At 49.4% G+C, this 27,447-nt stretch overlaps 9 protein-coding genes across 9 annotated transcripts; 6 read left to right on the top strand and 3 right to left on the bottom strand.

The window, feature by feature from the left end:
- The first annotated feature begins 2,552 nt into the window (after positions 1–2,552).
- EDB91DRAFT_665046 (uncharacterized protein) lies at positions 2,553–4,367 on the top strand. Its single transcript, XM_041328030.1, has 9 exons — positions 2,553–2,829; positions 2,883–2,915; positions 2,966–3,138; positions 3,188–3,270; positions 3,328–3,537; positions 3,593–3,728; positions 3,779–3,922; positions 3,979–4,158; positions 4,312–4,367. The coding sequence occupies exons 1-7, from the start codon at positions 2,674–2,676 to the stop codon at positions 3,882–3,884; spliced, it is 897 nt and encodes a 298-aa protein (XP_041173986.1). The 5' UTR covers positions 2,553–2,673; the 3' UTR covers positions 3,885–3,922; positions 3,979–4,158; positions 4,312–4,367.
- Positions 4,368–5,248: 881 nt separating this feature from the next.
- On the top strand, positions 5,249–5,923 carry EDB91DRAFT_1151267 (uncharacterized protein; the record flags this gene model as incomplete). Its single annotated transcript, XM_041319427.1, is given in 2 exon segments — positions 5,249–5,756; positions 5,767–5,923. The coding sequence occupies 1 exon segment, from the start codon at positions 5,249–5,251 to the stop codon at positions 5,753–5,755; it is 507 nt and encodes a 168-aa protein (XP_041173985.1). The 3' UTR covers position 5,756; positions 5,767–5,923.
- An 845-nt stretch (positions 5,924–6,768) lies between these two features.
- EDB91DRAFT_1251696 (salt tolerance down-regulator-domain-containing protein) lies at positions 6,769–11,261 on the top strand (the record flags this gene model as incomplete). The annotated part of the gene is made up of 5 exons (XM_041323417.1): positions 6,769–8,530; positions 8,609–9,178; positions 9,231–9,451; positions 9,500–9,717; positions 9,767–11,261. 5 exons carry the CDS (start codon positions 6,769–6,771, stop codon positions 11,259–11,261), a joined length of 4,266 nt encoding a protein of 1,421 aa, XP_041173984.1.
- A 130-nt stretch (positions 11,262–11,391) lies between these two features.
- On the bottom strand, positions 11,392–15,999 carry EDB91DRAFT_1151253 (uncharacterized protein). Its single transcript, XM_041319426.1, has 17 exons — positions 15,478–15,999; positions 15,368–15,428; positions 15,156–15,314; positions 14,716–15,105; positions 14,382–14,656; positions 14,207–14,328; positions 13,941–14,101; positions 13,727–13,828; positions 13,556–13,668; positions 12,828–13,500; positions 12,683–12,771; positions 12,438–12,627; positions 12,033–12,382; positions 11,926–11,983; positions 11,747–11,870; positions 11,617–11,696; positions 11,392–11,565 (listed from the first exon to the last, which is right to left on the bottom strand). The coding sequence occupies exons 1-17, from the start codon at positions 15,766–15,768 to the stop codon at positions 11,432–11,434; spliced, it is 3,372 nt and encodes a 1,123-aa protein (XP_041173983.1). The 5' UTR covers positions 15,769–15,999; the 3' UTR covers positions 11,392–11,431.
- Positions 16,000–17,808, bottom strand: EDB91DRAFT_1151252 (Metalloenzyme, LuxS/M16 peptidase-like protein). The gene is made up of 5 exons (XM_041319425.1): positions 17,531–17,808; positions 17,358–17,479; positions 16,513–17,296; positions 16,377–16,454; positions 16,000–16,317 (listed from the first exon to the last, which is right to left on the bottom strand). The coding sequence occupies exons 1-5, from the start codon at positions 17,714–17,716 to the stop codon at positions 16,228–16,230; spliced, it is 1,260 nt and encodes a 419-aa protein (XP_041173982.1). The 5' UTR covers positions 17,717–17,808; the 3' UTR covers positions 16,000–16,227.
- Positions 17,809–17,887: 79 nt separating this feature from the next.
- EDB91DRAFT_1349010 (S-adenosyl-L-methionine-dependent methyltransferase) lies at positions 17,888–19,313 on the bottom strand (the record flags this gene model as incomplete). Its single annotated transcript, XM_041325998.1, has 6 exons — positions 17,888–18,548; positions 18,600–18,721; positions 18,776–18,831; positions 18,891–19,024; positions 19,073–19,221; positions 19,280–19,313. The coding sequence occupies 6 exons, from the start codon at positions 19,311–19,313 to the stop codon at positions 18,060–18,062; spliced, it is 984 nt and encodes a 327-aa protein (XP_041173981.1). The 3' UTR covers positions 17,888–18,059.
- A 1,137-nt stretch (positions 19,314–20,450) lies between these two features.
- EDB91DRAFT_665529 (uncharacterized protein) lies at positions 20,451–21,439 on the top strand. Its single transcript, XM_041328031.1, has 3 exons — positions 20,451–20,839; positions 20,905–21,051; positions 21,109–21,439. The coding sequence occupies exons 1-3, from the start codon at positions 20,607–20,609 to the stop codon at positions 21,275–21,277; spliced, it is 549 nt and encodes a 182-aa protein (XP_041173980.1). The 5' UTR covers positions 20,451–20,606; the 3' UTR covers positions 21,278–21,439.
- A 356-nt stretch (positions 21,440–21,795) lies between these two features.
- Positions 21,796–24,976, top strand: EDB91DRAFT_1057918 (uncharacterized protein; the record flags this gene model as incomplete). Its single annotated transcript, XM_041314120.1, has 17 exons — positions 21,796–22,209; positions 22,414–22,813; positions 22,895–23,097; positions 23,143–23,220; positions 23,276–23,341; positions 23,394–23,469; positions 23,519–23,610; positions 23,670–23,769; positions 23,822–23,941; positions 23,997–24,059; positions 24,116–24,167; positions 24,217–24,287; positions 24,345–24,544; positions 24,599–24,610; positions 24,667–24,781; positions 24,838–24,885; positions 24,936–24,976. 17 exons carry the CDS (start codon positions 21,796–21,798, stop codon positions 24,974–24,976), a joined length of 2,151 nt encoding a protein of 716 aa, XP_041173979.1.
- An 864-nt stretch (positions 24,977–25,840) lies between these two features.
- On the top strand, positions 25,841–26,610 carry EDB91DRAFT_1151202 (uncharacterized protein). Its single transcript, XM_041319424.1, has one exon. It carries the CDS (start codon positions 26,032–26,034, stop codon positions 26,218–26,220), a length of 189 nt encoding a protein of 62 aa, XP_041173978.1. The 5' UTR covers positions 25,841–26,031; the 3' UTR covers positions 26,221–26,610.
- The last annotated feature ends 837 nt before the right edge of the window (positions 26,611–27,447 follow it).

Here is a 27,447-nt window from a genome sequence, read left to right as displayed (position 1 = left end):
ACGAGCATCAAAACCGCGTCAATGGAAAGGACGCAATCCGGGGTTTAATTGCCGAAAGATTGACTATGCAACCCTTTCGTACTGTTGGTCGGAGAAGGGGGAGCCAGCATTTCAAGACATTTCAAGCGACCAGCTCCAGATAGGTACTAAGTGGGACGAGCTGTCCCAATCTTGCACCGTGGCCAAGGATATGGGGTGTTCCCTAACCTGGATCGATACCTGCTGCATAGACGGGTCTTCCTTTTCTGCGCGCGAACATTCTTTGGACTTCGGAGGAGATAGTTGTGCGAAGGGAACAAGCATGTACTAAGTCGGTGGGACGGTTTGTTCCCTACTTCCGTACTCTGGGCGCCCATTAATTACTTCCACTATAGCCTTTCTCCTAACAGATGGGCCGCCACCTGCCAATCAGGGTCTGATTAGGGGCCCTCAATTCGTTCATAAGGGCCTATTGCATAGAAGCAACATTCACAACAGGGCAGGTCATCTTGCAATCGGGTCCTTCTCCACACCAGAAGGGCTGCAATAGTTACAGCAAGGGAGGGGGATTGGAGTTCGTACCGATCCTTGGCCACGGACCCGAAATATTATATTATAACATGGAGGCTGTAACGAGCCATGACGTCGGTTAAGCTTACGATATGTCCGCAAGTGAGTCGTATGTTCAACTTTCTCAATTTAACTGTACTGATCGAAGCTAAGATATCATTGTCCAACTGGTTTCAACCTCTCGTTTTCTGGAATGGCCAAAACCTGCAAGAACGTATACAAGCCCTCGCGACTGTCTGACGAGGTCCGACAACAACATTACTTCACTTTGCGTTCAGTGTTTCCTTTTTCACGGATATCCACCATATCGTTCATTCATCTTTGGGAGGGGCCCTCCCGCTGAATATGGAATTCGAAATGAACTGATCCGTAGGTCGAACGCAAACTTCAATGATTAGACAAGCTTATCTGCAGAGGCAGGTCGCACCTGTAATACTAATCTTGCCATACCGCCGCTCCATCGGGTAGAGTTCACATCCGCCCTTCGTGCATATGGTGGTCACGAACGGCTGATTGCACTGGTAGTCAATGAAGTACGTCGCGTTTCCATATTGACCTCAATGCTATCTTACGCCTCTCACACTAGCCAGCATCAACCTATAGCGAATGAGCACCCCAACGATCTCAACTCGAGGTGCTTTTCCACACGCATAACTTCACCCTCTTCAGCTGTCGCAGCCAATTGGTGACCCACTACTTCTCGCAGAAGGCCATAGACGGCTACAACAGTCACTTCGCCCAGTTTGTTTGCCTGGAAAATTTGGTATCGGCACTCCCAGGAAGAGGTCTGACATCAGCAAACATTATCTCGCACCCATGCACCCAGCACTCAGCACCATATCCCACAGTTCTGCCGACGTTCCTGGATCCAGAGAACAGAGTCCCAAATATCTTTCACAAAGCGCAGTAAGTTTTGGCGTGCACCGCGACTCCTTACACTCACTGTATCCTTGCTAAAGCATGTTATTTCGCACGGACTACGCTCGTACATGGAGCCGTGGATTTGTTCGTTTGCAGCATCAGCCCCAGGCCATGCACTTTATCACTTACATCACGATCGTTGACGCAATATGGTCTCCGTGCATCCGTCGAAAGTTACTAAGTTCCTCGCTATGCCACAAGACATCCTCCTGGCGTACGAGGAGTAGTCAGCCTGAACGACATCATTCATCATAGTGGGCACCAGGGCGGAAATGATTGGAGGCAAGTAGTGGTGCACATATCCGGGATTTGATGCTATGTCAGGCCGCAAGAAACCTTGTACGTCCTGCTCAGGAAGCGGTTTCCGAGGATTGTGGTTTTTGTCAAGTGCCAGCTCTTTGAAATAAGCATAAGGTTACTGGTGCGTGTTCCCCGATGCTTAACAACAACATATTTATATGGACTGCTTCCGCAGCACGATGAGCAGTCGACTCACCGAGTCATCCGGGCGCGTGTACCAAACCTTTACGGGTCCCACAAGCTGCTGCGGCCCGCCTATCGGCCTTTCTATTACCAACTAGCGTGACCGACGTCCGAGGTCAAACAACACGCGCAACACCTACTGCTCCATCACGCCTGCGCAGCCTCTATGTCTATACCCATCACCACCATTTCGCAGGGAGAGAACTTCAGACATGCAAAACCAGTCGGGCACCACGGGATCTCTCCCGTTCCAGAGGGGGACGGATACCCTGAGATACGCTTGCTCTGCCAGGCGCCTCAAGGAGCCATCATCCGAAAGAGCTTGAACGCCTGCACCTTTACAGAGATTGATATTTTGAGCCAGACAGGTAGGGAAAACGGAAGTTCTGTCATTTCTATCATAATCTGATGATAGATTATAGCTTATCTTTCTATCAGCGATCTTATAACTCAGTCGTTTGTCCTGTACTTAAAATTTGGTGCTTTATTGCACGAACAATTGAACGATTGGTAAATGGTGCATTTACGGAGAACTTCGTCTCGGCGCAGTAGATTCGAGTGTCCAGAGAAATAGACGCCGTTTGTACCTGTTATGTCGCGAGTTAGGAGCCCTTGCTTCGTGTTCGTTCGCTGTTATACCTGGCTGCGATCTCGTTCCGCATCACTCCCCACTACTTCCACGACCACATCCGCTCTTAGGACGTACATCAAGCTCTCCCCATGGAAACTGAAATGAACCCCGAGAATCTCAGAGAGACAATCGGGCGCTTCCGAGTTCTGATCTTGGGAAGAGCGAACGCAGGTAAAACAACCATTCTTCAGAAGGTCTGCAACACCACGGAACAGCCAGAGATTTTCAATGCCGAAGGAGAGAAGGTACGGTATGTTCTATAGCATGCGTGCATCGAGCGCTGATTACTTGTGAGTAGATTGATGCTGCCGTCGTAGAAGGCTCGAGATTGGTGTGTGCACTATCTGCCCTATGAGCATGCATGCACTGATAGATGCTTAGCGCGGAAATCACGATATCACAAACGAGATGGTGTTCAAAAGCAATCCCGGTTTCGTCTTTCACGACTCGTGCGGTTTCGAAGCGGGCTCTGTAGAAGAATTCGAGGAGATGAAGAAATTTATCTCAGAACGTGCAAATGCGAAAAAATTGGAGGAGCGACTGCATGCTATTTGGTAAGTGACCCCCTCCTACATTCTGTGCTTGTTCATTGCTGTCATACAGGTATTGTATTCCAATGGACGACCATTGGCGAACATTCCAGCGGTCGGAGGAGAAATTCTTCTCCGAGTGCAATACTGGGAATGGTGAGCTTGCAACTTCAGTGTCCCTCGTCGTGCTCGAACTACATAACAATTCTTCAGTTCCCGTAATTGCAGTATTCACGAAATTTGAAGCACTCTGCCCAGTGGCATTTGGAGAACTGGGGGAGGAACTCATCGGGGTATCAAACGAAGAGTGCCTGAAGAGAATTGCCCAACGTGTCGAAGAACTGTTCAACAACACACGTGTCTGGGATCGGTTGTGCGACCCTGAAAACCGCACTCATCCCAAGTGCTATGTATGCTTACAAAGTGAGTAGTTCTGATTGATTTGTCCAGTGAACATTCACATGAGTCACCAACCCAGATATGAATGAACCAGACACAAACTGCAACATCCTGGTGGAATGCACTACTTTTGCATTGGATGACGAAGAATTGCGGCTGTGCTTAGTATCAACACAACAGTCAAATCTGGAACTTTGTATCAAGTGTGCTGTTGAGTGAGTTGCAAACTTGCAAGTTCACCTGCTTGTGTTACAACATCATGTAGAACACTTGTGGATTGTGCTCATCAACAAGTCTTGCGACTTCCAACAGATCATGAAGCCTACCTGTGGGACCTTGCTAAGTGGTTTCCATATCTCACAGTAAGATAACAATATCATGATGACTTTGTGATTGGTGCTAACCAATGGTAAATATTAAACTGCTAAGACTCGAAACATACTCACATCATATCTTTCACTATAGCTGTCTTGTGATGATAGCTAGTAAGATGCTGGTTTTTGCACCTGAACCCATGCTGATGGTCTTGATCCCTTGCTGCTCCTGGCCTGTTGACAGCAAGTAAGTGCCTTGACGGTTTCTGGTCCTGAACCAATGCTGATGGTCCCCATCCCTTGCTGCTCCTGGCCTGTTGACAGCAAGTAAGTGCCTTGACGGTTTCTGGTCTTGAACCAATGCTGATGGTCCCCATCCCTTGCTGCTCCTGGCCTGTTGACAGCAAGTAAGTGCCTTGACGGTTTCTGGTCCTGAACCAATGCTGATGGTCCCCATCCCTTGCTGCTCCTGGTCTGTTGACAGCAAGTAAGTGCCCTGGCCCCTGATGGTTTCTGCTCCTGAACCAATGCTGATGATCCTGATACCTTGCTACTGCTGGTTCTTCAATAGATGGTAGGTGTCTTTAATGATTATGTCTTGTGTTGACACATGATACTGAAGATCATATTTTCACTGATTGCAATAGCCTAATGTAAGTGTCTTCTACTCTTCAGACATTCTCATCACTCACATAATATGTAGCTTGTTGAGTATCCCTCTGTCATAACTTGTTTTCCATGTTCACTCATCTTGCTTGTACACTGCATAGAATGTGAGTGCTGTGTCACAGCTCCTCCTGATTGGTTGTTGATTTTTCTGATTGACTCTCCCCTAGCATGTCAGTCCTTTTCATATAGTCATGTAATTCCATTTCTGTACTCATTGTATGTTGACAGGGTGTATGTTATCCCCTGTCTTGTTGTGCATCAATGGTGTGCTGACCCACTCAATTTCATTGGTTTTACATAGCTTGTAAGTTCAATCCATTGGCCAATCATCCAGTTTTGACTCCTTGATAGTTTGTAAGTCATTTGGACATTGTCTTGTTATCCCATGGTCGATCAATCACAATTATTGACCAAACAGCATGTAAGTCTTTGCATTAACAATTCCTAGAAGGACACCTCATGATTCTTACATTACTGTGTCACAGAAGGCAATGGTTCTGTTTGCAATGGTTCTGATGCTAACTTTGCCATCTCAATCACTAGAACAATGTCTGGATATTGGATATTTTGTCTGTTCTTCGGCCTTTGGTGCATTCGTTTATCCACAATGATCCTTACAGTCGTTGAGAGTGTGCAATAGGCTGGCGAGGGAACACAGTTCACCACTGTGAACGGAATTATTCGGACTGGCATTGGTGAGTTTCTGACCACATGGCCAGCTGTACTTTTAATAACACATCGCAGCTACCATTATGGTCCTCGAATACTCCGCCTTCCTCGAGCATGACAATGAACTGGAGTTCATCAAGTCTGCTGTGGACTATTACATGAAATCTACTACGGCTGTCGCTGTGGAGAAAGTCGCGACGGAAATTAGTGATCGGGGCTTCAAGACAGTGCCTGAGGAGCACAAGAAAGTGCCTCAGAAGTGGAAGAAGATTTTCAAGTGGACTCGGAAACTCACGCCAGAAGCTCAAGTCGCGCCGGAAACTCAAGTCGTGACGGAAATTCAAGTCGCGACGGAAATTACTGATCGAGGCTACGAGAAAGAGGAGTTGAAGGAGAAGATCCTCGAGTTCATCCTTCAAAATCGCATGTGTACGTCCCTCGCTTCTTTGAACCTGGAACTCGAAGTTTACCAGCAGTGCAGCAAAGGACTTGATCGCAAACCTGAAGAAGTAGACCGTGACAATCGGGCCAAATTTCCTGCTTTCGATGCTTCTGTTGTATACGATATCGAGCACACCTTCAACTGCTGAGAGGTGTAGACTGCTTTTTTTTGCTTTCAGAGTTTCGATGCTCCTTCCCATGCTATCATGATGTAATACTATACCGACACTTCAGCTTCAACTGCTGAGCGTTGCAGACTGTGTGGGGTTTCAACACCCTTTTCTCGAATCGCATTCTATCGTGTTTTGTTTTGTACAATGTAGACTCGCGCTCGTCAAGTGATCACGGTTCATTCTTCCTTTTAGGAGCGACAAGACTAAACTTGAGCATAGGTTGACTTTTCTTCGACGCTAAATCGGACCGGCATGACGACGGACACGAGTCGTGGTAAAACTCGGCAGACCTTAGACGAAGACAGACAGTCGTTCCTTGCCCGAAAGGCTTAGCGAACCTGTATAATTAAATCTATTACCGCGATTAATCGTACAGGTTCACCAAGCCTTTTGGAGGCTATGAACACTGGATAAACGACCTGGAAGCATCGCGAGTGCGTCGAGGCAGGATGGAAGAAGCCCTAGCAGCGGGATTGCGGGAAATACGCATACCAAATCAAACGGTCAACAAAATAATGGCCATAGTATGGCTGATTTCCACAGCTCCAGACAGCTGCTGGCATCGCTTCATGGTGGGTGTGTCACTGTGGTAGTTTAAGTTACAGCGTTAAGTTGTAAAAAAAAACACGTGACTGGCCAAATACATGTCATCATCTCGTCCAGAGCCTCGTTTCTCCAAACGTGGAACAAGTAGGAAGTAAAGTACCGCCAGACCAAATAGAACTGAGAAGGAAGAACAGAAGCTCTAACTATGTTCCTCCATCGATAAGGGCGGTAGTGGTGCCTAAGGAAACTTGGTTCCAATTAAGGGTTAAAGCGCAAAGTGTCGGCAAACGCCGTTTCCGCTTGCATGAAGATCACATACTCACTCTTGAAGGTAACATCAACTACTTATCAAGTCGTTGGCCCAATTTCATTCTTCATGTAAGTAGATGACCCCAGACAGTTATATCATGCACTTGTTTACTAATTGTCCTTGAATTTACAGCATGGTTGCAAGCGACAACGAGGAGGCAAAGCTGTATCCTCATGCTCCTTCCCTCCCCGAGTTGCGGTCCTCTCTGCCTTCGATGCATGCTCAACCCCCGCCTCCGTCCTTGAATGACAAGCAAAGCACACAAGTGAACGACAAGCAAATCGGGACACCTGTTTCGTCGGAGCTATGCCAGGACAGGCTCCAGTTGGATGCTCGTCCATCCGTCACAGGACCGTCCCCTGCTTTGGAATCTGTCCACCCTACAACTGAACAGTCGCCAGCCGCCGTACCGTCTGGAGCGGATTTTACGATCCAACTCCAGACTGAGTTGGTAGCTACCGCCAACGAACTCTACCGCAGGGACATTGAGGGTCCCAGCGAAGAACGCGTAGGGAAGGCTCCTGAGCGTATTTCAGTGGTGCCGCTACCGCCATTTTCAAAGCGCTTCCCTAAGGCAAATACACAAGAGTTGACAGATGAGGATTATTGGTCTTCGTTTCCGCCGCACATAAAAATTTTTGTACGCAGTACTGCTCTTGGTCTCATGCGAGGCTTGTTGACGCGCACAAAGGCGCAAAAAATGTACAATATTGCACAGCAGATGGTGCAGTCCGACGCCGTACTGAGGGGTGGATTCAGCTCGACTGAAGCTACCACGATAACCGCGAAGGTCAGCAGGGACGTTCCAGGGTACCCCCCAGGAGCGTACCCTTCGTTGCCTTTTGACCCATCGATATTCTCCGATCCCGAGTTCACGTTATCGGTGGACAGAGCCACAGCTGCTCTGGGGGCTATTCCGTCATCACCTGGCCAAATGCACCGTGGGCCTGTTGAGTTCGGCCCAGAAGAGTTTATCGAGGATGACTACAGCGAAGATGCTGTCGACGGCGACATTGAGGATCAAGACCTCGATGAGAACGATTCGGATTATCCTGCAGATCCAACATCAATTGCGCACGTCCCGCATTTCCATGGACCGCTGCCTGCGACAATTGCGCAGGTAGTTCTGAGCTACGAAGAAACGAGTGGACCGCTATCAACTGACTTCAGAACTAAGTTATCAATGCCTGCCATACCAACGCCAGCAGGGCCTGTTGAGGAATTGGTATTTCATAAGAAAAACAAGAAAGTTTCATCTATGAAAATACCGGCGGTTAGCGCCGAAAGTACGGCGGTGCCGGGGCAGGGAGTTGGAGCGGCAGGCTCGGCACCGGGATCGGCGCTGGAAAAGGGTAGTAGAGGTTCCGGTGGAGAATTGAGGAAGCGCTCACTGCCTCTCACCGCCAACGCCATGCCTGCAGCACGAGCAGCGACAAAAGAAAATATATCTTCTAATCCACCACCGAGTTCCCGTGCACAGGGAAAGCAGCCTATGTCGTATGCACCGCCGACAACGACAGGGACGACGACGACAACGACGACGACCCCCACAACAGCGACGGCCACTGTCAATGGTCAACAACAAACTAGGACGGCTCGCGCGGCATCAAAGGCACCGATTACTGCTCATGCCTACCAGTACAATCATTCTCATCACCATCCATCGCCACCATCATCCAATGCATCCGTGCCACAGAAACATCGTCCTCCGGCTGCCTCTGCTCCAGGTAAATCTTCTCAGAACAACTCCAAGATCTGGAGTACTAGCTCAACGGAGGAGCGTGAGCGGATTAAAGAATTCTGGCTTGGTCTGGGCGAGGATGAGCGTCGCAATTTAGTCAAGATCGAGAAGGATACAGTCCTCCGGAAGATGAAAGAGCAGCAGAAACATAGCTGTAGCTGTGCAGTATGCGGCAGGAAGCGGTCGGTACCCGTTTCTTGATCTCACCCATGAAAATTTTTACTGACCTGAGCGCTTGTCTTTGTGTATCGTTCTTTCATCCGTCTTGGACATCTGGCGTGTATCATCGCTGGCTATAGACATGCGATCGAGGAAGAGCTTGAGGTACTGTACGATGCTTATTACGAGGAGCTAGAACAGTACGCGAACTACCAGCAGCGCTATGTGTCCTCTGGTGGCACCATACCTCCTCCCCCTGGGCCAGGTCCGTTTCCCGGCAGCGTCGAACTCGATAAGAACGGCGTTGTCATCGGTCCTCTCCAAAACAACAAAGTCTCCCATAACCCCCCACCACCCACTAGACCACCAGCCTTGACGAACGGCCGAAAACCTCCGAAACATGAAAGTGAGTTTGACGACGATGAGGGGGATGAGGACGAATATGAAGAGGAGGAAGAGGAAGAATATGAAGAAGACGAGGAAGAGGAGGAGGAAGAGGAAGATCAGGAAGAGGATGAGGAAGAAGAAGTGAAACCACGAGATCGACGTAATCCCGCCGTTCGCGGAAGAAGGCCTGTGAATAACACAAAGCCCAATGGCCGCGACGGTCTGTTCAATCTTGGGAGTAGCTTGACTGTAACTGGTTAGTTCATTTTTGACTCTGTACATCGTGTCTTCTCACCTCTCCTTTGTAGGCCCAGGTAACATTCTGACAGTTGCGGATGATCTCCTAAAGAATGATGGGCAGAAATTCTTAGAGATGATGGAACAGCTCGCTGAGCGTCGAATGCAGCGGGAGGAGGAAGCGGCCGCTGATGTTGAAGACGAAAGTGATGAAGAGGACGACGAGGAAGGTGACGAGGATGACGAGGATGAAGATGAAGAGGAGGAGGACGATGATGACGATGATGAGGAGGTGAGTCTCCTGTGTATTGATTTGTTTTCGATCTTTAACCATGTTCAGGTGATGACCGAGGAGCAGAAGATGGAGGAGGGCAAGCGGATGTTCTCCATTTTCGCTGCTCGAATGTTTGAACAGCGTGTCCTCCAAGCCTTTCGTGAAAAAGTTGCCCAGGAGCGTCAAATGCAGCTTCTACGTGAACTTGAGGACGAGGATAAGCTAACAAAGGAGCGAGAGGCGAAGAAGCAAACCCAGAACCAGAAGAAGAAAGCCAAGAAAATGTGCGTTTCTTGCACTCATTTACTGATTCGTACTGAAAATTTCACACAGACTTCAAAAACAAGCCCGGGACGAAGAGCGGGCCGCCAAAGCTGCTGAGAAGGCTGCTGAGGAGGCCGCTTTGAAGGCTAAGCAGGCAGCTCAAGAGGATGCGCAACGGAAGAAACGCGAAGAAGAACGTTCTCGTCGTGAAGCTGCTCGGAAGGCAGCAGAAGAGGAGAAACAACGCAAGGAGGAGGAGCGTCGTAAACGCGTTGCGGAGGAAAAGGAGCGCGAAGTCGAGCGGGAACGCAAGCGCAAGGAAAAGGAAGAGAAGGTAAAGCAGGAGCGCCGAGAGCGGGAGGAAAAGGAGCGCAAGGCCAAGGAGGAGAGGGATGCCAAGGTGGCTGCTGAAAAGGCTGCTCGCGACGCAGCCCGAAAGGAGCAGCAAGAGAAGGAAGAACGCGAGAAGAAGCTTGCGAAAGAAAGGGAGGAAAAGGAGAAGGCGGAGAAGGATCGACTTGCCCAGCAGCAGCGAGCTGGCAAGCAGACCCGTCCGCCAACTTCTCCTCGTCCCTCAAGCTCTACGCAACGCACTCAGAGCACCAACGGTTCTTCTAAGAAAATTCTCAATAAGCCCATCCCTGTCACGCCCACCCCGTCTGGAAGTACGCCACGGCAGTCGCTGCAGCAGCCACAGCAGCAGCCACAGCGTCCTATGCTGTCTTCTTCACAACCTGCAACACCTGTGGCACCCTCCATGCAAAATCATTTCCCTACGCCCACCACACCTCATTATCCTGTCGCTCCTGGCATGATGCCTCCACCTCCCGGTCCGTTATCCCCTCGTCTACCCTTTGCACCACCTCCACCTCCATTCGGACTGTTCGGTCAAGGACCATCGATGCCACCGCCAGGACCTCCTCCCAACCTCGCTCCATCTGCCCTTCCTCGCAATTTCGGCTCGCCTACACCCTTCGACTCAGGCTTCAGCCGTCCTCTGGCTCCTACAACACCCATTGGGCCGCCTTCGAAGGCTTCGCAGAACTCTCTTGCTTCACCAACCATGCTAGCACCAGGGCCTACGAGGCGAACGTCTATACCTGACCCTGGCCCTGTTGCACGACCGGTTTCTATTGCTCCAATAGCACCACCTGCACCTATTGCACCTCCAGCACCCATCGCTAGGCCAACGACAGGGGAGGCATCTGGGTCAGGCTCAGGTTCCCCTAGTCATCGTTCACCAAGTCCGAAGGGCATCCTTGGATCTTCTGCACTTGCAGCAGATGATGATGAGGTCGTTCCTCCGCCAGGGCGGCGCATCGTGCCGGGCGCAGTAGGCCAGTCGTGGGGTACCAATTCTAGCCCACGGGCTGTTGTCGGAGATAACCGGCCACCTTGGGGTCCGCCAGCGCCCCCAGGGTTTGGCTCGCCGCGTCCTCCAATCGGACCTTCATTGTGGGGCGGCGTGAGTCCGGCGTCTGATTGGCAGGCACCAGGGTCATTCTTTCCAAACTCTTTCGTGAACCATATTAACACATCTCCGCCCCCTCATACTGGTAACTGACTATCGTTGGCGGGCAGCTAGTCTTTCATTCTGTTCTCTTGATACGTTGCCTCGTGCTTTTCTCTTTTGCTCTATTTGCATCCTTCGATTGTGATGTATGCGATGAAATAAGCAGAAATACATTATAAAGATGTCAGATTTGGCGTGATCGTCAAGTTACATGGTGCATATTATAGCAACTTGCTCGACGCTGCCGGAGCGACTCTACTACGAATGAGCTTGATAACATACAAGGGGAGTGCGCTGACTGCTACTATAACCGCTACTTTCCATGCAAAGCGAGTGGACACGACGAAATCGAGGTCTGAAGGTATGATGAGCAATCTATTAGACAGGTGACGACCTGAACACGCACCGAAATATTCCGGTAAGAAAGCGATGCTGATAACATAAAAGCAAAGTGTGACCACTTCCGAAATGACCATATAAATATGCCTGTCCACAGTGAATCAGAACGCGTCTCCCAGCAAATGATTGAGTCTTACCAAGTCGTGATTTCTAGTGCAACCATGATGAGTTCGTTGATGACCAAAGCCGTAAAAGATATGGAAACGATGTTTAAGAATTCCGTTTCGAACAAGAGGAGGGACATGATCATGATGGCCGCGCCTGCAAATATGATGATCAACTTGTTGTGATTTGGGAATGGAATGAAAGAACTGACCTTGGTATACGCTAATCATCAACCATTGGAAGAAAGTCTTGAAAGATAGTGCGCGTCCCTACACTCAACTGTCAGTAAGTCGTAATCTATTCGCGCAATCAACTGACCTTGGTCAGTTCCTTGTATAACTCCGGGTATATCAACGCAAGATCCTCGTTCACGTCACGATCCAGAACCAATGAAAAAACAGGCGCCATCGTATAGATCGTCGCATACCCTACCATCAACCACCCCTGGTACAGCGCAATCGGGGCAAAGTAGAAGATGGCCGAGAATACAGCTTGCATGATCGAGATGATGAGGCCGCGGTGGATAACGAACTGAGCGAGCTTCGCAGAACGGCGGTACGAGTTACGCCCATGCCACATGAGCAACTTGGTGAGGTGACTGAATTGGGTGACAGAGAAATCGGCAGCAAGGGATGCTTGCTTCCCTTCTTTTCCAACGATTCCGACACCTACACGCGTGAAGTATTTATAATACCGTTTGGAACCACAGTTTAAAGGACTTACCAACGTCAGCGGCTTGTATCATACTGACATCATTACCACCATCTCCGATACAGCAAACCCGTTTCTTCGTGTGATGTCGAATCAATCGCGCTACATCTGCTTTCTGTGTCGGGGAACATCGACAAGCAACAACAGCTGATAACTTTGTTGTAATCTCGACGAACTCGTTCTTGTACAGGTTCAAACAGAGCTGAATGGATGACATGAGCACAGGCACAAACGCGTCCAAGAAGGGAAAAGAGCACCTGTAGCGACTCGCCATCAATGACTAGACAGCAATCCAGTTTCGACTGTAAGAACTCAAGCTCGTCCCTGACTTGATCAGAAGTCTTCACTACAAACTCAAAGCATGAGCGGGGAACAGAACACATGGATGACAAGAGAGCTCACACTTGGCTACCTCATGAATATACTGATTCCGCGCCACCAGCTTCGTAGAAATAGCAATGCACCGCGCCGTCTCGATTTTATCGCCCGTGAGCATCCAAATCTTGATTCCCCCATTCCTGAGCAGCTCAAGCGTCCCTTTCACCTCGTCCTGAAGCTTATCCTCGACGCCCGTCAGGCCAAGCAGCTCCAAATCGTGCTCTAGGTGCTTCGCAACGACAGAAGTCATTGCCTCGCCGCGTCCATCAAGCCGAATGCTTGCAGCATGGTGAGCGGTCTTAAATGCCGCATACTGTTGGGACGTGAGCCGCTTTCGTGCAACGACAAGTGTGCGCAGCCCCTCGCGCGCCATATTCCCAGTCTCCTCTTCCAGCCAGTCGTTCCGCTGCACGATACGAGCCATGACGACATCCGCGCCCTTTTGCAAGAAAAGTACCTCGCCGCTGTGTGCGTCTCGCACGACGATGCCCATGCGCTTCGACTCGCTTGTGAAGGGGAATATGTCGAGGATGTCGTAGGTAATACGTGCGCCGGTGGGAGTCTGGAGCTCTATACGTGTGCGGTCGCGGAAAACGAGCGTGAGGCCGACGCTCTCCGTCCACTTGACGATTGCAACTTCATCTGGGGAGGAGGCTTGGTAGGTCAATGAGCCATCGTCGTTGGCGACTGGTGTGACCTAGGTTTCGAGGAGTGAGCTAGAAAAAGAACAAGGAGAATGGCAAGGGACGCACATTGTGACAAAGTGCAAGACTAAGCACTACATCTCTGAGCCTCGACGACATGTCCCTCCGTCCTCTCATTGCAAGTTGTGCACCTGTAGCTATTGAATTACTTCTTGCGTGGGCTGCATTTTTACCGTCAGTCTGCCCGTAATAGAAGGGTGTGAGATGTAAAACACGCGCCTTGATCAGCACCAAACGCGCTCGCAAGCTGGTGTGCAACTTCGTCCATGCTGTCAAACCCGTAAGACATAGTGCCCATGTGCAGCTTCTTCATCTCCATCTCTAGGATGTCCGTCAGATCTATGTGCATATGATATCGGGAAACCGAATAGAGATAAGGAAACAATGAAGAAAAGGGTAAAACTACAGTAAGCAGCAAACAAGTTGTACACACCATTTTGCGTAAGGGTCCCAGTCTTGTCGCTAAGAAGGTACTCTATGCGTCCCAGCTCCTCAGGGAGTGTGCTCGTGCGGACAATCGTGCCAGGAATCTCGGAGTCGTTCATTATCTGCTGAGCGTAGACCGTCTTACCCATGTCAAGGTTTACACGCAAGCTAGGTTTGTTGTGTGAGCATGGCACATGAGAGAAGCGATAAAACGAAGGAGGGAAGAGAAAACACGGGCTATATGCGCTCATTTTCCATAGAGGGGAGACATACCTGATGGGGATAATAGACGAAAACAATATGAGGAAGCGGAACACATATATATACCACAGTCCCCTGAACCCATTCAGTGCAACGAGTCCAAATGACAGTGCAAATGTCACCGCGCAAAGAATCTGTATGCGCCATGTCGTCAACCTTCCCCTCGCACAAGTACGTATGCGCCTACCTTAGCAAGTCTATTGATCTCAAGATCTAGTAGACCAACCTTGGTCTCAGGATGACTCGTGTTCATGACGGCGCGCGTCTCAGCGCCCGTATACACAATGAATCCGACAGCAGAACCCGCAGCTAATACAGTGTTGCTCCACAAGACATTCTCCGCGGACAGGGGCTCGACAGTAGGGACCTGTACCATAGGTACATCATCAACAGAGTGCGTACGGGGCGAGTGGATCGTAAACGTCCCAATGAACGTGTGGATGTCTTTGATTGGAGCGTCGGCTGAGGTATGGAACCGAATAAACATCTAGAGGTGGTGAGAATAGGATGAGCGAACGCACCATAAACTTCCGCATCCAAATCTAGTAGCTCCCTATCGTCGACAAGCTTCTGGCCCGCGGGGACTGCAACGCGAAGTTTCCAGTCTGTCTCTCCGTCAAGCTGGTCGGTCCTAATGAAACACGTTCCAGAAGCATCGCTCGTTCGCAGGAGGACCATATCTGCCGGTACGCGCTGGTTCTTCTCCAACACAACGAGGTCACCTACTTTGAGGGAAGAGGAAGGGACAGAACGAGTATGTGGACCGCTGTCAGAGGAGGGAACGAGGATGAGGTATTTCTGGGAGTTTGCTTCGCGGTCGCGGAGATTGCGCTTGTAGTCATCATAGGCTTCTTTGCCCATTGTGACGAAGAGCACGAATGCGAGGGGTGCGACATATGTAACAATGAACCCTAGGCGCACGTGAGGTGGGGCAGAGCCAGTAGGAGAGAAATATGCGTACCGATCTTGAGTGCAGGAACGAACTGGGAAAGAGCGACGAGAAGGAAGTAGAGGTTGAAAAAGAATTTGAACTGTTCATATATGACGATAGGAAAGAATGTGAATATGTTGTATTTCTGATTTCGTACGAGATTAGGCGGGAACTTGGCTTGGAATTTCTCTGTAAAGTGGTATCTCAGTCAATAACTCGCAAGGGTGGTAGAAAAGACATACCTCCTGGGCGGAATGGTATTGTCCTGGACTTGTCTCGTGTCCTACTCGCCGTTGACGAACGCTGTCCCGACGTAAGACTATGGAGTTGAGCATACAGACAGAATACTCACCCTAGACGATACCTGAAGTCGTTTTGACTGTTCGCCCGCATTTCCCTCTTCAACATCCTCCAGCGTATTGTCTCTGTTCCCAAGCAAAGTTGCCTCCTCATCGAACTCGTCTGCATCTGTGTACCGTTCACGTTGCTTGCCCTTTCCCTTCACGTTTAAGTTTACGCTGCGTGTAGCAGCAGCTCTCAGGACACCCGTGTGCATATCGGTATCCTGGGCGTCGTTTAGAGGAACGTACCCGGCTCGTGTGTTTCCTATGCGTCCGAGAGAGTGTAACGGGATATCAGACATCAACGTCGACCCCAAGGCCAGTCCCACACAATTGTCAAGGCGGCAAACCAGATAATTGATGTGTCCTGAGTGACGTTGGTGAAAATGTTGGACCCTTGGATGATGTCAAGGAAGCAACTTGCAGAAAATAGGGCGCAGGGGTGTAATAGTAGGTAGTACTGCGCGTTTAGTTTTCCTGCGTGAAGGGTGCACCGCTCTGTTCTGCCTATATCGGCGATTGTGACTCGTGAATGAACCAAGAGCCGTTAGTATTATAAACAAGCCACGTTGATATACGTAGTTCTACTTGTTCAAGGTCTCGAGCTTCTGTCTAGTGCCCCAGTCTGGAAGCTTTCGCGGCAAACCGGTACCTTAGAAGCTAACCAGACATCAATCCATCAGATCCAAATGCGAAAAAGTAAAACAATATTTTTTCGCTAGCATATACTGCAAAGCGATCTATCAATAGTATCATCTAGTTCAAAGGCCAACTTCATCTGGGTACGGTAATGCCTGCACGCTCCCGATAGCAACAAATGTGGGCTTGGCTTTCGTGATTGCAGCGACAGACTAGATAGATAGTAACAAAAATCGACATCCTCCACCAAGGAAATAGGAAAAGCACCCACCTTCGAGAATGCAGCAGCATCAACCTTGTCTATTGACGCTAGCGTTGCGTCAATCGAAGCGTCCGAGCTCGCAAAGACCTGCAATCATGACAGCATCTTCAGAAACCTAAACCACGACCAAATGTCAGGGACGAACCTTGGTGCTGAGAGTGCTCAAGATCCCATCACGACCGTCTAGAGAGCTAGCAGCAGCGAACTTGGCTTTAGCCACAGCAGATTTGAGTGCGTCACCCTTAAGGCCCGTCGACTCCTTCAGTGCCTTGGTGGCGACCTTGGCTGCCTCTTTCACGCCTTCAGCGCTCGAGCCCTGAACAAGCAGACCGAAAAGCGTTGCATCTGAATATGGCATGAGAATGGACTGCACGGACGTCCCCTGAGGAAGGGCAGCAGAGATAGGCGAGAGGCCCTGCGACCACTTGACGGATGGCTGAGGCGAAAGGTGGGCGGCAAGGATAGCAAGTGCGGGGTCCGCAGGGCCGGCAGTACCAAAGCCAATGAACACGGTTTCAGGACCGCCATGCGACTCCACTCGTGTCTCACCACCAAAGTATGTCGATGGTTTACTCTCCACAGCCGTGTTGCCCACGGATACGCCTGCAAGTGCTTTCTCCACCAGCTTCGTAAGCACAGCTGAATCGACGCCGGTACCCAAAACAGCAATGTTGCCCTTGCTGAATGCACGAGCAGCGAATTCCTTTACGTCGTCGATGGAGACATGACTGTGTGGGGACGCGAAGAGGGAGGAACCGAGACCAGAACGGAAAGCGAGCGCATGTGCGAGTTCAAGTGCGCGTGTTGCGGGGTTTTGCGAGGCAGCAGTGCTCTCTGCCTCGACTACAGGGAGAACGTACTCCTGGAACTCGTGCCGCTGGAACTTGCCCGACGTCAGGAAGGAAGAGATGAGGTCGACAAAGAATGGCCTGTAAACATCATGGCCATATTAGAATTGACGCCTAAAATGCTGCATTTGAGGAAACGGACTCATCACCACGCAAGAACTCGGAAGTGAGTGCCAAATATTCGCGGGACAGACTTGCAGAAAGAATACCGCCGTACAACTCGCTTTCTCTGACCGTGCCCAGTGCCGACCTTTTGGCTGTGCTCTGCAAATAGCTACTTCAGAGCGCGTGTTCAGAATAGAGCATAGCACCCACCTTGAAAGCAAAGTTTTTCAGCGCATGCGCAACTCCAGGCTTGGGCTCGTATCGGCTGCCCGCCTTAACGAGGAACGTGACAGCGGCGGTGGGCTGGCCATTATCGACGGCTGCCACCTTAACCCCGGCATTGTCGACGACAGTGGCGAAGCTACGCGCGAAGGCCGACGCTCTTCTTGCAAGCATTTGTAGAGGATAAATGAGCTAGACGGAACGGATGGTACTTTGGACCTAAGCTGCAGAGCGGAGTTGGCTCGACAGACGGTAGTTTCCGTGTTCGTCCGAAATTTTGTTTATTTCCGCACCGCAATCGGAAGGTCTTTAAGTTGAGGTAAAGCTCAATACTGCGCAGCGGTTGGGAGACACAATCACATCAAATTGCGTTGCAAAAGGGATTCGACAGCAGTTTGTAAACAAGAAAGCATGAGCACGTTCGACAAGTCAAAGAGGAAAGTAATGAAGAAAGCAGTTACAAGAAAGAAACCAAGACAGCGATTTGAAAGCACAAGACAACAATTTGAAAGCAACTCTATAACTTCCTCGCCCACGCGGTGTGGTACACCCCGACTAGCCCGCGCACATGCTCTATGTCGTGAATAAACCCATTGACATAGTTGTCAATGTCGTGCTGGGTCATCCCCGTCTCACGGAGCATGGGCTTGAGGCTCTCCGCAAAATCCTTCAATGCATTTAAGTACATTTTACCGATACGCCTCATGACCGTGTTCGGGTGCCAGTCACCAATGGGGATGTGGAATGTCTGGATAGTTGGCACCGTGAACTGACGAGACAGCTGTATGAAGCTAGGGATTTTATCCGCAATGGGGGCCAGGTGGCGGAGTTGAAGGGAGTGGTTGACCACTTGAAAGAAGCGTTGTGCACGAGGCGCCTGATGAGCGGGATCAGAGGAAAATCCGTGGGCAAAGTCGACGTAGCGCCCAATCTCGCCGGAAAAGAAAAGACCGCCGGGACGGAGCAACCGAGCTGCTTCCTGGAGGAGTTTTGGGTAATCGGTAACCTATCGATTATCTATGAATAAAAGGAAGGTCGTAATCGATGAACTACGTACAGCTAGATCGATACTACGAGCATGGACGAAGTCCATCGCTCCATCGTTCCATCGGGAACGCCTTGTGACATCGTGAATCTCAAATTGCACATGTCGCTCAGGGCGCCTAGTGGCAATCGGAACTGTGAAGGGGTAATTTGCAACGATTCATCTAACGCGGGCATAAGCAAGCTCACCGATATCGAGCCCGTAGATCTTGACACCGGGAAACAATCTTGCCATATCCATTGGCCTGCAGGAAGGTTGGCGTAAGAGAAGGACAGATCAAAAGTAGATCAATAGATTGCGCACCAACTCCCTGTTCCGGTACACAGGTCGAGGACACGTTTTTGCCTGCCGCGAACGTCGCAGAGTACCTCAGCTACTGGACCAAGGTAGTGGAGTTCGACGATATCACGCAAGATTCTATGAAGATTGTTCAATCTCTAATAGAAAGTGAGCTATTTTAGTTGTATGGGTTGCATAGCACCTACTGCTTGCTCCGGGCTGTCAACAGGCAACGGATACGGCAAGCTACCATGGGAGTGGAAGAGCCTTCCTTCGCGCTCAGAAAAGTGGTCCGGAAAGTCATTTGCGTCAAGCTCTGTCACGTCAGAGGATGCGTCAGACGCATCATCTTCATCTGCAAGGTGGAGGAATGGGTGAGGTTACGCCACCTGGGGTACTAACGTTGGACTGACCGTGCGGCATATTGTCAGAGTACTCCAAAGCCATGAACGAGATGGCGCAAGAATGAGAACACAACTGCGCGACAACTTGATCTGATGTGATAGTTGTTGGCAAGACGCCGAAATTGGACCCCGCCGCAATTCCTGAGTTTTATACCGATAGTAACTCAGCGAAACAGAGCAGAAGGCTAAACACGAGGTCCAAAACAAGCGGCCCTTTTGAGTCCAGGTTGAGATGGGAATGATCCACAATAACAACGTATCAGCGTCGGTAAATGAGGAGTGATAGAAGCTGTATTTGCGAGGTGGTCGGTGGGTTGAACACAAGTTGAAGTCAGCGGCTGCCAGGAAGGGAAAAGAAGGTTGGTTTGGTTAGTTGATGGGGAGTAGAAAGGCCACGCAGGCACACTCGCTCGAGAGAGGAAAGCGAAAGTCCGAAGGAGCGGCATAGTTGATGATAAGTAGTTGGATCAGGATCAGGTGAGGAAAGATGCCAATTTGTCCAGAGAGGAAAATGCGACAACAGTTACGTGATAAGTTGAATAGCCTCAGCATACCCATTCAATACAACAGCAAAATGACAAGGGACACTGACAAATTCCAGGCATAAATACCATCTTCGGCATAGATCTTCAATTGATACGGCCACCACGAAACCGCCCCTAGTAGCCTAGGACCGTCCCGGACTAGGCTTTCATTACTGGATGCCTATCATTGGGCAAGTCAATGACACGCTTCTCAGGCCATCTGTGTATAAAAAGCCGCCTCATGACTGGACAGGTCACAGCGCCTACTTCTTTGCCTTTTTTTTTTTTTAATTGGCAAGCCCCCAGGCTGGTGTCGTTCGACTCGACGCGCGGGGTTACTTTAGCGCCGCATGGGAAGTAAATTCACCCGCATTAAGCTTCCTCGGCGCTCATGCCCTGAGACTCGGATGTCACGGTGACATGGCTTTTGTCCTACGGTCATTCTAACAAAGTTTCTTCTGGTGAGTACAAATATTTTTTCTGGCAAGCTGAAAAGCCTCTGACCGTGAGCAGTGCCTGTATAAATGATTCAGTTCGTGGGATTTGCCACCACCCCACAGTTACCACATTGTAGCGTACAGCGCACCTGCCAGCAGGCTGCAGCGGTGTTCGTGTTATTAGCCGCTTTCTCTGCGCGTAGTACTTCTTGAAGAGTTTATGCTTATCTACCAGTGGGAGCTGGCCAGGCTGTGTCTGACCATGAATGTCATAGTGTCGTTTCGTTTCTGGAGGAAGCTAATTATTTTTGATTTACTTCCTTAGAAGCACTGGCATGATCCCCGCGACGCGAGACAGCAGTCACGTGCGCATCCATGTGTTATGTTGTCACTCCTATAAAAGACGCGTCCACATCCACACTGGGCAGTGCACTTGCCCTCCGTTTCCCTCTGCCACGCGTTGGCTATTTCCCCATACCATCGCTGTCGGATTCCACTATGGATGACATCGATGCGTTTTTTGCTGAGCAAGAACAGCATATGAACATTCCCAACGAGGACGTGGATGAATACATCCGTGCACGATTGGAAGATTTCCATAGGAACAGGTACGTCAAACATGTTCAATTCAATCGGCTCTCTTCTGCCAGTCCCCTGAGTAGGATGATGACAGAGATCATGTTATCGATCACGTTATTCACGCACAAGGTCACCCACGCAAAGTTGATACATCGTGGCATAGTTCCGGACCATTTCTCCCTTCTGCTATAGAAGCGGCGACCTCGGAACTGCAGAAATCTGACGAAGAAGTGCCCAGGCAGTGCGTTATATACCTTTTCACGTAGCTCTTACTAATTCGAAATAATTATCTCTACAGACTAAAGCGCAAATCTACAGAACCCGAACCTCCAGCCCAGGCGAAGAAGCCAAGGCTACGAAATGTGACCACGTCAGGACCCGTTCTACCCGCTGTTTTCTCACGCAGTGACAATGCCGAACGTACTCCAAAGTATGTTGACCCTTATATTCATTTCCAATTAGTTTGATTGTCGCCTCAACTAACAAATCCGGAAACAGCGCTATAGCTTCAACCCACTTACGGTCGAGCAAAGGCGTCAAGCCAACTCCGCAACTTGCGGCTCACAGAAAGGGGGATACTCCATTTGACACCACATCGTCTACTCCTGGTCGGCAAACTGACCGTGGGCCGGTAAATCCCTCATATATTGTGAATTCACCGCGGATATGGAGCCTTAACGACGACCAAAGCGCTAATGACCATGGGACTGTCACATTCCCCGCAGTTATATCTGGATCTCATATCACGAAGCCAACAGCCCACCACAAAGGAAATGGAAACACCAAAGAAATGCCGCATGCGAGACCAATATCCGGCCACTCCACTGCACAAACCCGAGTTGCTAAGTTGGTAGGCCATGATACCATCAGCGATCACGAGCCCACAAATGGCAGCGGTGCGGAAGCGTGCATACCGTGCTCAGAACATAATGAAGGAGCATCTGTTGAGAGCGAGAGGTCACAGTCCTTCGCACCAGAACTTGGCATGCCCAGTCCACAGTCAGAGTTGCTAGACCCCTTCGTCGCGAATACCAGCAATATCACGAGCCCCAGCAATTCGCCCTATAGAGCATCACGTCGCTCGAATACCCCGGCTTCGCTGTCATCAGATACGGATGCCATTGCGTCCTCTTCTAGAGCGACAGTCGTCAAACCTCCAAAGGTCCGGAAGACCATCAACAGCTCAAGGAACAAATCCGATGTTTCAAAGCAAAACAAAGGCCAGAAAACCAAGGGAAAACCAGCACTCATTACGCCTCTAGAGTATGCGCAGAAGTTGCAGTTGAATTCTGACTTGGCAAAGAAACGCAAAAGCGATTACCTCAAGAGCAAGCGAATATTTTATATCGGTGGGGACATGCAGTATGCGAGCACCAATACGCGCGGCCGTATGGACTACGTGAGTTTCCCATGCTTTGCTCTCCCTATCCCATTGCTCTCGACAATCTATCCACGATCTACCGTATTTCGGATCCGCAATTACACACTATCATCTTACGATGAAGTAACGACATGCATCACGGGACGTCCAGGCCTGATATCATAGAATCATCATCCTGTTGCGATGCCGTTGAGTTATTTGTGTCTCACATTAAATTTCTAGATCGTCAAGCATGGTGGTACCTTGGTACCATCGTACGATCCCGCCATCGTAACTCACATCGTGACAGATGCGATGACTCGCCCGACACTGAAAGCCCTCGGATTAAAATCATTAAAAGAGATCCCTGACCATATCCCAACAGTCACTTGGACTTGGGTGATATCGGGCTACGGTCGTTCTGGCTACAACAAGGCCAAGCACGACGAGGAAGCAAATACTACGAAAGGCAAGGCTAAGGCCACAGATGATGACGAAAGCGTTCTCGATTTCGAATTTCTACACGCGGCATTCCCTGAACGCATCGATGCCGGTAGAAGTTGGCAGAAGGGAAAACAGGGAAAACAGGCCCAAGCAACGGGTGAAGTAAGCGCCTCTGCGAATGACCCTGCTGGAGATTTTAGTCGAATTTCGTGCGTCCATTCGCAGTTCCTCTTCGACTACTTTTTTTATTCCCTCGCATTTCTTAGCTCATTCACTCAAGATAAACAAACCCAAAATTCACGACCCCCAGCGCCACAGCTAATCGTTCTTCCTCCTGCACCCCTTACTTTCCTTCCCACGGGAAAAGCTTCCAGCACTGCCCACCATAACGATAAGCAACGCAGTCACGTCGATAACCCACAATATAACACAGATCCTCTTGCCGAGTTCTACGAGAAGGCGAAGGCAGAGCGAAATACAGCTGTGAGTAGTAATGCCAACAAAAAAATTCAACTCAATCCTTTCAAGAGAGATCTTGGACAGAGCGAGCCAGATGAGAGCGATGATGAAGAAAAGTTTTCGAAACCAGCTCATGTTCCTCGGCGCGTGAGTGGCTGCATTCGAAATCCCTGAATTAACCTTGAATATCGTGTCCCTGCAGGGTTTTACATGTGATCGAAAGGAACCTCAGCAGCGCGAATGTGCGAATCAAGATATCATCGATAAGGTTTGCATGCTTGTAGTTCACGTTATCCGCAGCTAATAGAGCACCCGATCAGTTAGAAGAGCTTATGGAATTGCACAAGGCAAAACTTGGCGATGAAGATCGTTGGCGAGTGTACAGCTACTCAAAATGTACGCGGTAGTATTTGTGCATCGGATCTGCAAGTGCTGACTCTACTAGGTATTCGCGCCTTGCGTAATTATCCCAAGAAAATCAAGTCATTTAATGAGGCCCGATCAATCAACGGTGTCGGCGAGAAGACTGCCCGAAAGGTGTGTGTATTTGGTGACACGGGTCAACGTTCTGCTCCCATAACACGTTGTTTTGCCAGATTATGGAAATTATCGAAACCGGCGATTTGAGACGCATTGGATATGAAAAAACGGATGATGTCGAAGCAATTAACTTATTTCAGGGGATATATGGCGTTGGTATGTAATGTTATGGCATCTTGTTGGTTGACATCCTCATCCATGGGATCAGGCCGACAAATAGCTTCGATGTGGTACAATAATGGATGCCGGACGCTGGACGATGTTCGAGCTCGCAAAGGTGGCATTAAGTTGTCTCACGTACAAGAGATTGGGTTACGATTCTACGATGGTCCGCCCTCCGTCTTCACTTCTATAGGTCCATCTGATCTATTTTTTGTTGCCAGATATCAATGCTAGAATGCCACGCAGTGAAGCGGAGAGTATCTTCAACTTAATCAAACCGATTGGTAAGTCTTTTCTTACAAGTCGTCCACCACATATTCAACATGATGTGACCGAGAAGCTCTTGAGCTCGACGAGCACCTTTACATTGATATCATGGGCAGTTTCAGAAGGTTCGCGGTTGTGTGCTTCTGCTTGGCGTACGCTCACGTTCTTCGATAGGGGCAAAGCTACTTGTGGCGACATTGATATCCTAATCACTCGACCAACCTCAGATGGGACGACACATGCAGGTAGATGCTTGTGCCTTCTTGTGACTTGATATTTTTTTACCGGGAACATTTACTTAGGTCTTCTTCCCGAGCTGCTCGCTCGTCTGCGTGCCACAAGGATCTTGACAGAGGACTTGGCTTTGCCTGATGATTTTTCCGCTCTGGAATTATGTTATCGTGGATTGTGCAAGCTTCCCGAATCAGATGCCAAGCGTCGGCGCATCGATATCTTATGTGTTCCGTGGGAGAACAGAGGAGCAGCCCTCCTTTACTACACGGTACGTAGCTCACCTGTCAGCCCCTCATGTGATAATGCGACCATGCAATTACAGGGTGACGATATTGTAAGCATGTTTAAACAACTGTTAGGTAATAACACAATACAAACATGCCACTCCAGTTCAATCGGGCCATGAGAATGAAGGCGAACGTCCTTGGATATTCTCTGAACCAACGCGGTTTGTATGCAGGCGTCGTTCGAGACCCCCGAAACAGACGTATCAAGGTTTCCGCAGGTGAGTCCCTCCTCGCAGGTGCAGCCAAGCTTACCTCATCTTCATCTCTCTTCAAGGTAACATTGTTGCATCTGAGACAGAAGAGGAAATATTCAAGATCCTAGGTAAGAGTCAGCTCATGTGGGCATCGTACTGATGACAAACGAAGCCCTAGGAGTGCCATGGCAAGAGCCGCATGAACGTGTACGGGGTTGAGGTGGCGCAGTTTAGCTATTGCGTGCTTGACGGGCTTGATGAACTTCATTTGGACCTGTTGTATATATATCCAGCTCCCAACGAACGGTAGTTCTTTGATCATCTTGCTATACGCATCTGGAAACTGGCAAGTGCTGTGTACTGGAGCTGCCTGTGTCGATGATGTTCGTACAGCGAACACCCTCTGACAAAGCCATTGGGTATCGTTGGTCTACATCGGAACGGAACTGAAGTCTTAGCTCTTCTACGAGGGGGAACGATGCTGGACCCCCGAAATTCAAGTTTGTTCTACGTTTATTTGGGAGATCCGCTAAGTTTCATCAGAAGCGACAGGATGACCGATCTCCCAGCACATCTGATGCACGAGGCCAGGAAAAAAAAATCGTGAAAAAAATCGTGAAACAAGAGTCTGGCATAATTTACCCAAGTGTCATCAGTTCCAAATCCAAGGCGATGGTAAGGGCTCCAGATGATCGATGATCCTCGAAACGTTGCAGTAATGTGCACGAGATGACGGTAAGCAGCGCGTAGAAGCATATGAACGCCACGTCTCGATCAGTGAGAGTCTATACTTGATAGTTTGTGCCCATCGAAATGGACTAACTGCTTACAAGCTCTCACGTTGAGCTGTTCATCAACATGTGGTCATGCCAGTGAGACGATACGGACAGGCATGCATTGGAAATATGGATTCTGCACGTCACACAGAAGAGGATTAAGGTGGTTGATCGTCGGAAGCTCCTCCCAATGTATGCAAGTTGACGGAGAACAAATTCCAAAAGAGGGCCAATATTCAGAATGCTAAGGAAGGAAAAGCAAGCTTAGCCAGTGGCGTGCCAACCATACTGAACTCTGAACCGGTGAATCATAACATGAACAGGGCAACAATCACTAGTACTGTTGACAACATGTTGAACAGGTTCAAGGGCACGATAACCATTTGCATTGGCTCTTGGAGAGTGTCGATCCTCCAAACCACTGTGACACAAGCATTTCGTGCTGAGGGAGAGTGAACCATGACAAGGGCGTTCACTTCCCCGTTATGAGTGACATGAATGTCGACTGATGAAAAGTTAAGCGCTATCTTCCGAGTTGACAATCACGACGAGGCAAACGGAGATGCGGAGCAGGAGCAGCTGCATATGATGAAGGCCCTTCCGTACTCCATGGTCCGGAGGGGTTTGAAAGATATTTATGGTGTTGTGAACTATGTTCTAGATGTGAAGAGTGCTAACGTGTGCTAGTAAGTTTTTCCAGTTGATGGTCGCCCATCAGGGCCTTTGATGGCTCTGGGCCTGGGCTGATTCAGGCTCTTCTTTTCGGAAGAGTAAGTATAGGCATCAACAAACTACCGATTTCGCCACAGGACCCATAAGTTTCACAAGCATGCCACAAGGTTACACATTACACAAGGTCACAAGCTTTGACAGTCCTTACAAGACTATACATATGATACTAGTCCAAACTCAATAGTCAAATATGATAAGGAGAATTTATCCATAGCCTCATGACTTCAATAGGATAAGATCCTAGTGAGATAAAAGCAAAATACAGTTGACTTGCTCATAATGCATAGCATCGGGACCCTATGCAATAAGATATTTATGCATGACTGGATCTGTAACATAACGTGACATAATGTGACGGTGTGTGACACCAGCCAAAAGTGTGACCATGCAAAATATCTACGAAGTAAAGAATGAATGTAACGTAGTCTGCCTCTTACCCTTCAAATCAGCACTCTGTTAATGGCCTCTGAATGCTTGAAGTAACTTCGAAAGCTCGAGTGATCGCTCCCCATCCCACATTTCAATGCAGGCACCTTCAAGTTGCTAGCAGAACTCTGGAGCCTGTGCACCGGGCAGTGTCGGTCCCGCTTGGTTTGCTTAACTTTCGGTGCAGTCAGCGCCACCCCGGGCTAGCGGCGAGCATTAGCATTGCACGGTTTCAATGTTTGTGGGTTTGATCCTTTGAGGGCCCTTTTGCCAATGTGATAGAGAATGCTACTCGCGGGTGCATGAGTGTGAATCTCATATTGATGGCGGGTGGGCAGATAAGAAGAAGGAGCCGCGTTCGAGAGGAAAGAGGGTAGATATATTCTTGGTAATGGGATTTGGCAATTCTAAGCACTGCCGATATCAGTATCGAGCAGCAAACGAGAGGCAGGTATAATTTGGGTATAATCTGACATACCTTGAGGCTGGATTATACCCGAGCAATAGCATACGACACCTTTTTCCAGCGAAACTCTCATGCTGTATTAACCCGGAGGGCAAAACTGCTATCTTGCTTCCGCAGGTTGAGATGCTTCCTGGTGTGTCATCTTTGCGTCCGGGTCCAAGCTACTCAACATCCGGCAAAGCACCGTGAACTTCGGATCGAGAAGTATGACACATCCAGAATACACCGTGACGGTGGCTTTCGACTGACAATCGAGATGAGTCTTGAGCATGAGGTCAATAGAATCCATC

Source organism: Suillus paluster, assembly GCF_016628075.1.
Source record: "Suillus paluster strain FC165 chromosome Unknown EDB91scaffold_57, whole genome shotgun sequence".
In the NCBI taxonomy this organism is placed as follows: domain Eukaryota; kingdom Fungi; phylum Basidiomycota; class Agaricomycetes; order Boletales; family Suillaceae; genus Suillus; species Suillus paluster.
Note: the sequence above shows the minus strand (reverse complement) of the source record. Positions and strands in the feature narration are given on the sequence as shown.

Excerpts from the sequence above, each read along its gene's own strand:
- EDB91DRAFT_665046 (XM_041328030.1), top strand. The coding sequence starts at position 2,674 with ATGGAAACTGAAATGAACCCCGAGAATCTCAGAGAGACAATCGGGCGC. Across the intron at positions 2,830-2,882 it reads TCAATGCCGAAGGAGAGAAG|ATTGATGCTGCCGTCGTAGA; the intron begins GTACGGTATGTT and ends ACTTGTGAGTAG. Across the intron at positions 3,271-3,327 it reads CGAGTGCAATACTGGGAATG|TTCCCGTAATTGCAGTATTC; the intron begins GTGAGCTTGCAA and ends ACAATTCTTCAG.
- EDB91DRAFT_1151253 (XM_041319426.1), bottom strand. The coding sequence starts at position 15,768 with ATGTCTGATATCCCGTTACACTCTCTCGGACGCATAGGAAACACACGA. Across the intron at positions 15,429-15,477 it reads GACTTCAGGTATCGTCTAGG|CGTTCGTCAACGGCGAGTAG; the intron begins GTGAGTATTCTG and ends ACGTCGGGACAG. Across the intron at positions 14,102-14,206 it reads TCGTCTATTATCCCCATCAG|CTTGCGTGTAAACCTTGACA; the intron begins GTATGTCTCCCC and ends CAACAAACCTAG.
- EDB91DRAFT_1151252 (XM_041319425.1), bottom strand. The coding sequence starts at position 17,716 with ATGCTTGCAAGAAGAGCGTCGGCCTTCGCGCGTAGCTTCGCCACTGTC. Across the intron at positions 17,297-17,357 it reads GAGTTCTTGCGTGGTGATGA|GCCATTCTTTGTCGACCTCA; the intron begins GTCCGTTTCCTC and ends TGATGTTTACAG. Across the intron at positions 16,455-16,512 it reads TGAGCACTCTCAGCACCAAG|GTCTTTGCGAGCTCGGACGC; the intron begins GTTCGTCCCTGA and ends TCATGATTGCAG.
- EDB91DRAFT_665529 (XM_041328031.1), top strand. The coding sequence starts at position 20,607 with ATGTGTTATGTTGTCACTCCTATAAAAGACGCGTCCACATCCACACTG. Across the intron at positions 20,840-20,904 it reads GAAGATTTCCATAGGAACAG|AGATCATGTTATCGATCACG; the intron begins GTACGTCAAACA and ends GGATGATGACAG. Across the intron at positions 21,052-21,108 it reads GACGAAGAAGTGCCCAGGCA|ACTAAAGCGCAAATCTACAG; the intron begins GTGCGTTATATA and ends TTATCTCTACAG.
- EDB91DRAFT_1151202 (XM_041319424.1), top strand. The coding sequence starts at position 26,032 with ATGTCGACTGATGAAAAGTTAAGCGCTATCTTCCGAGTTGACAATCAC.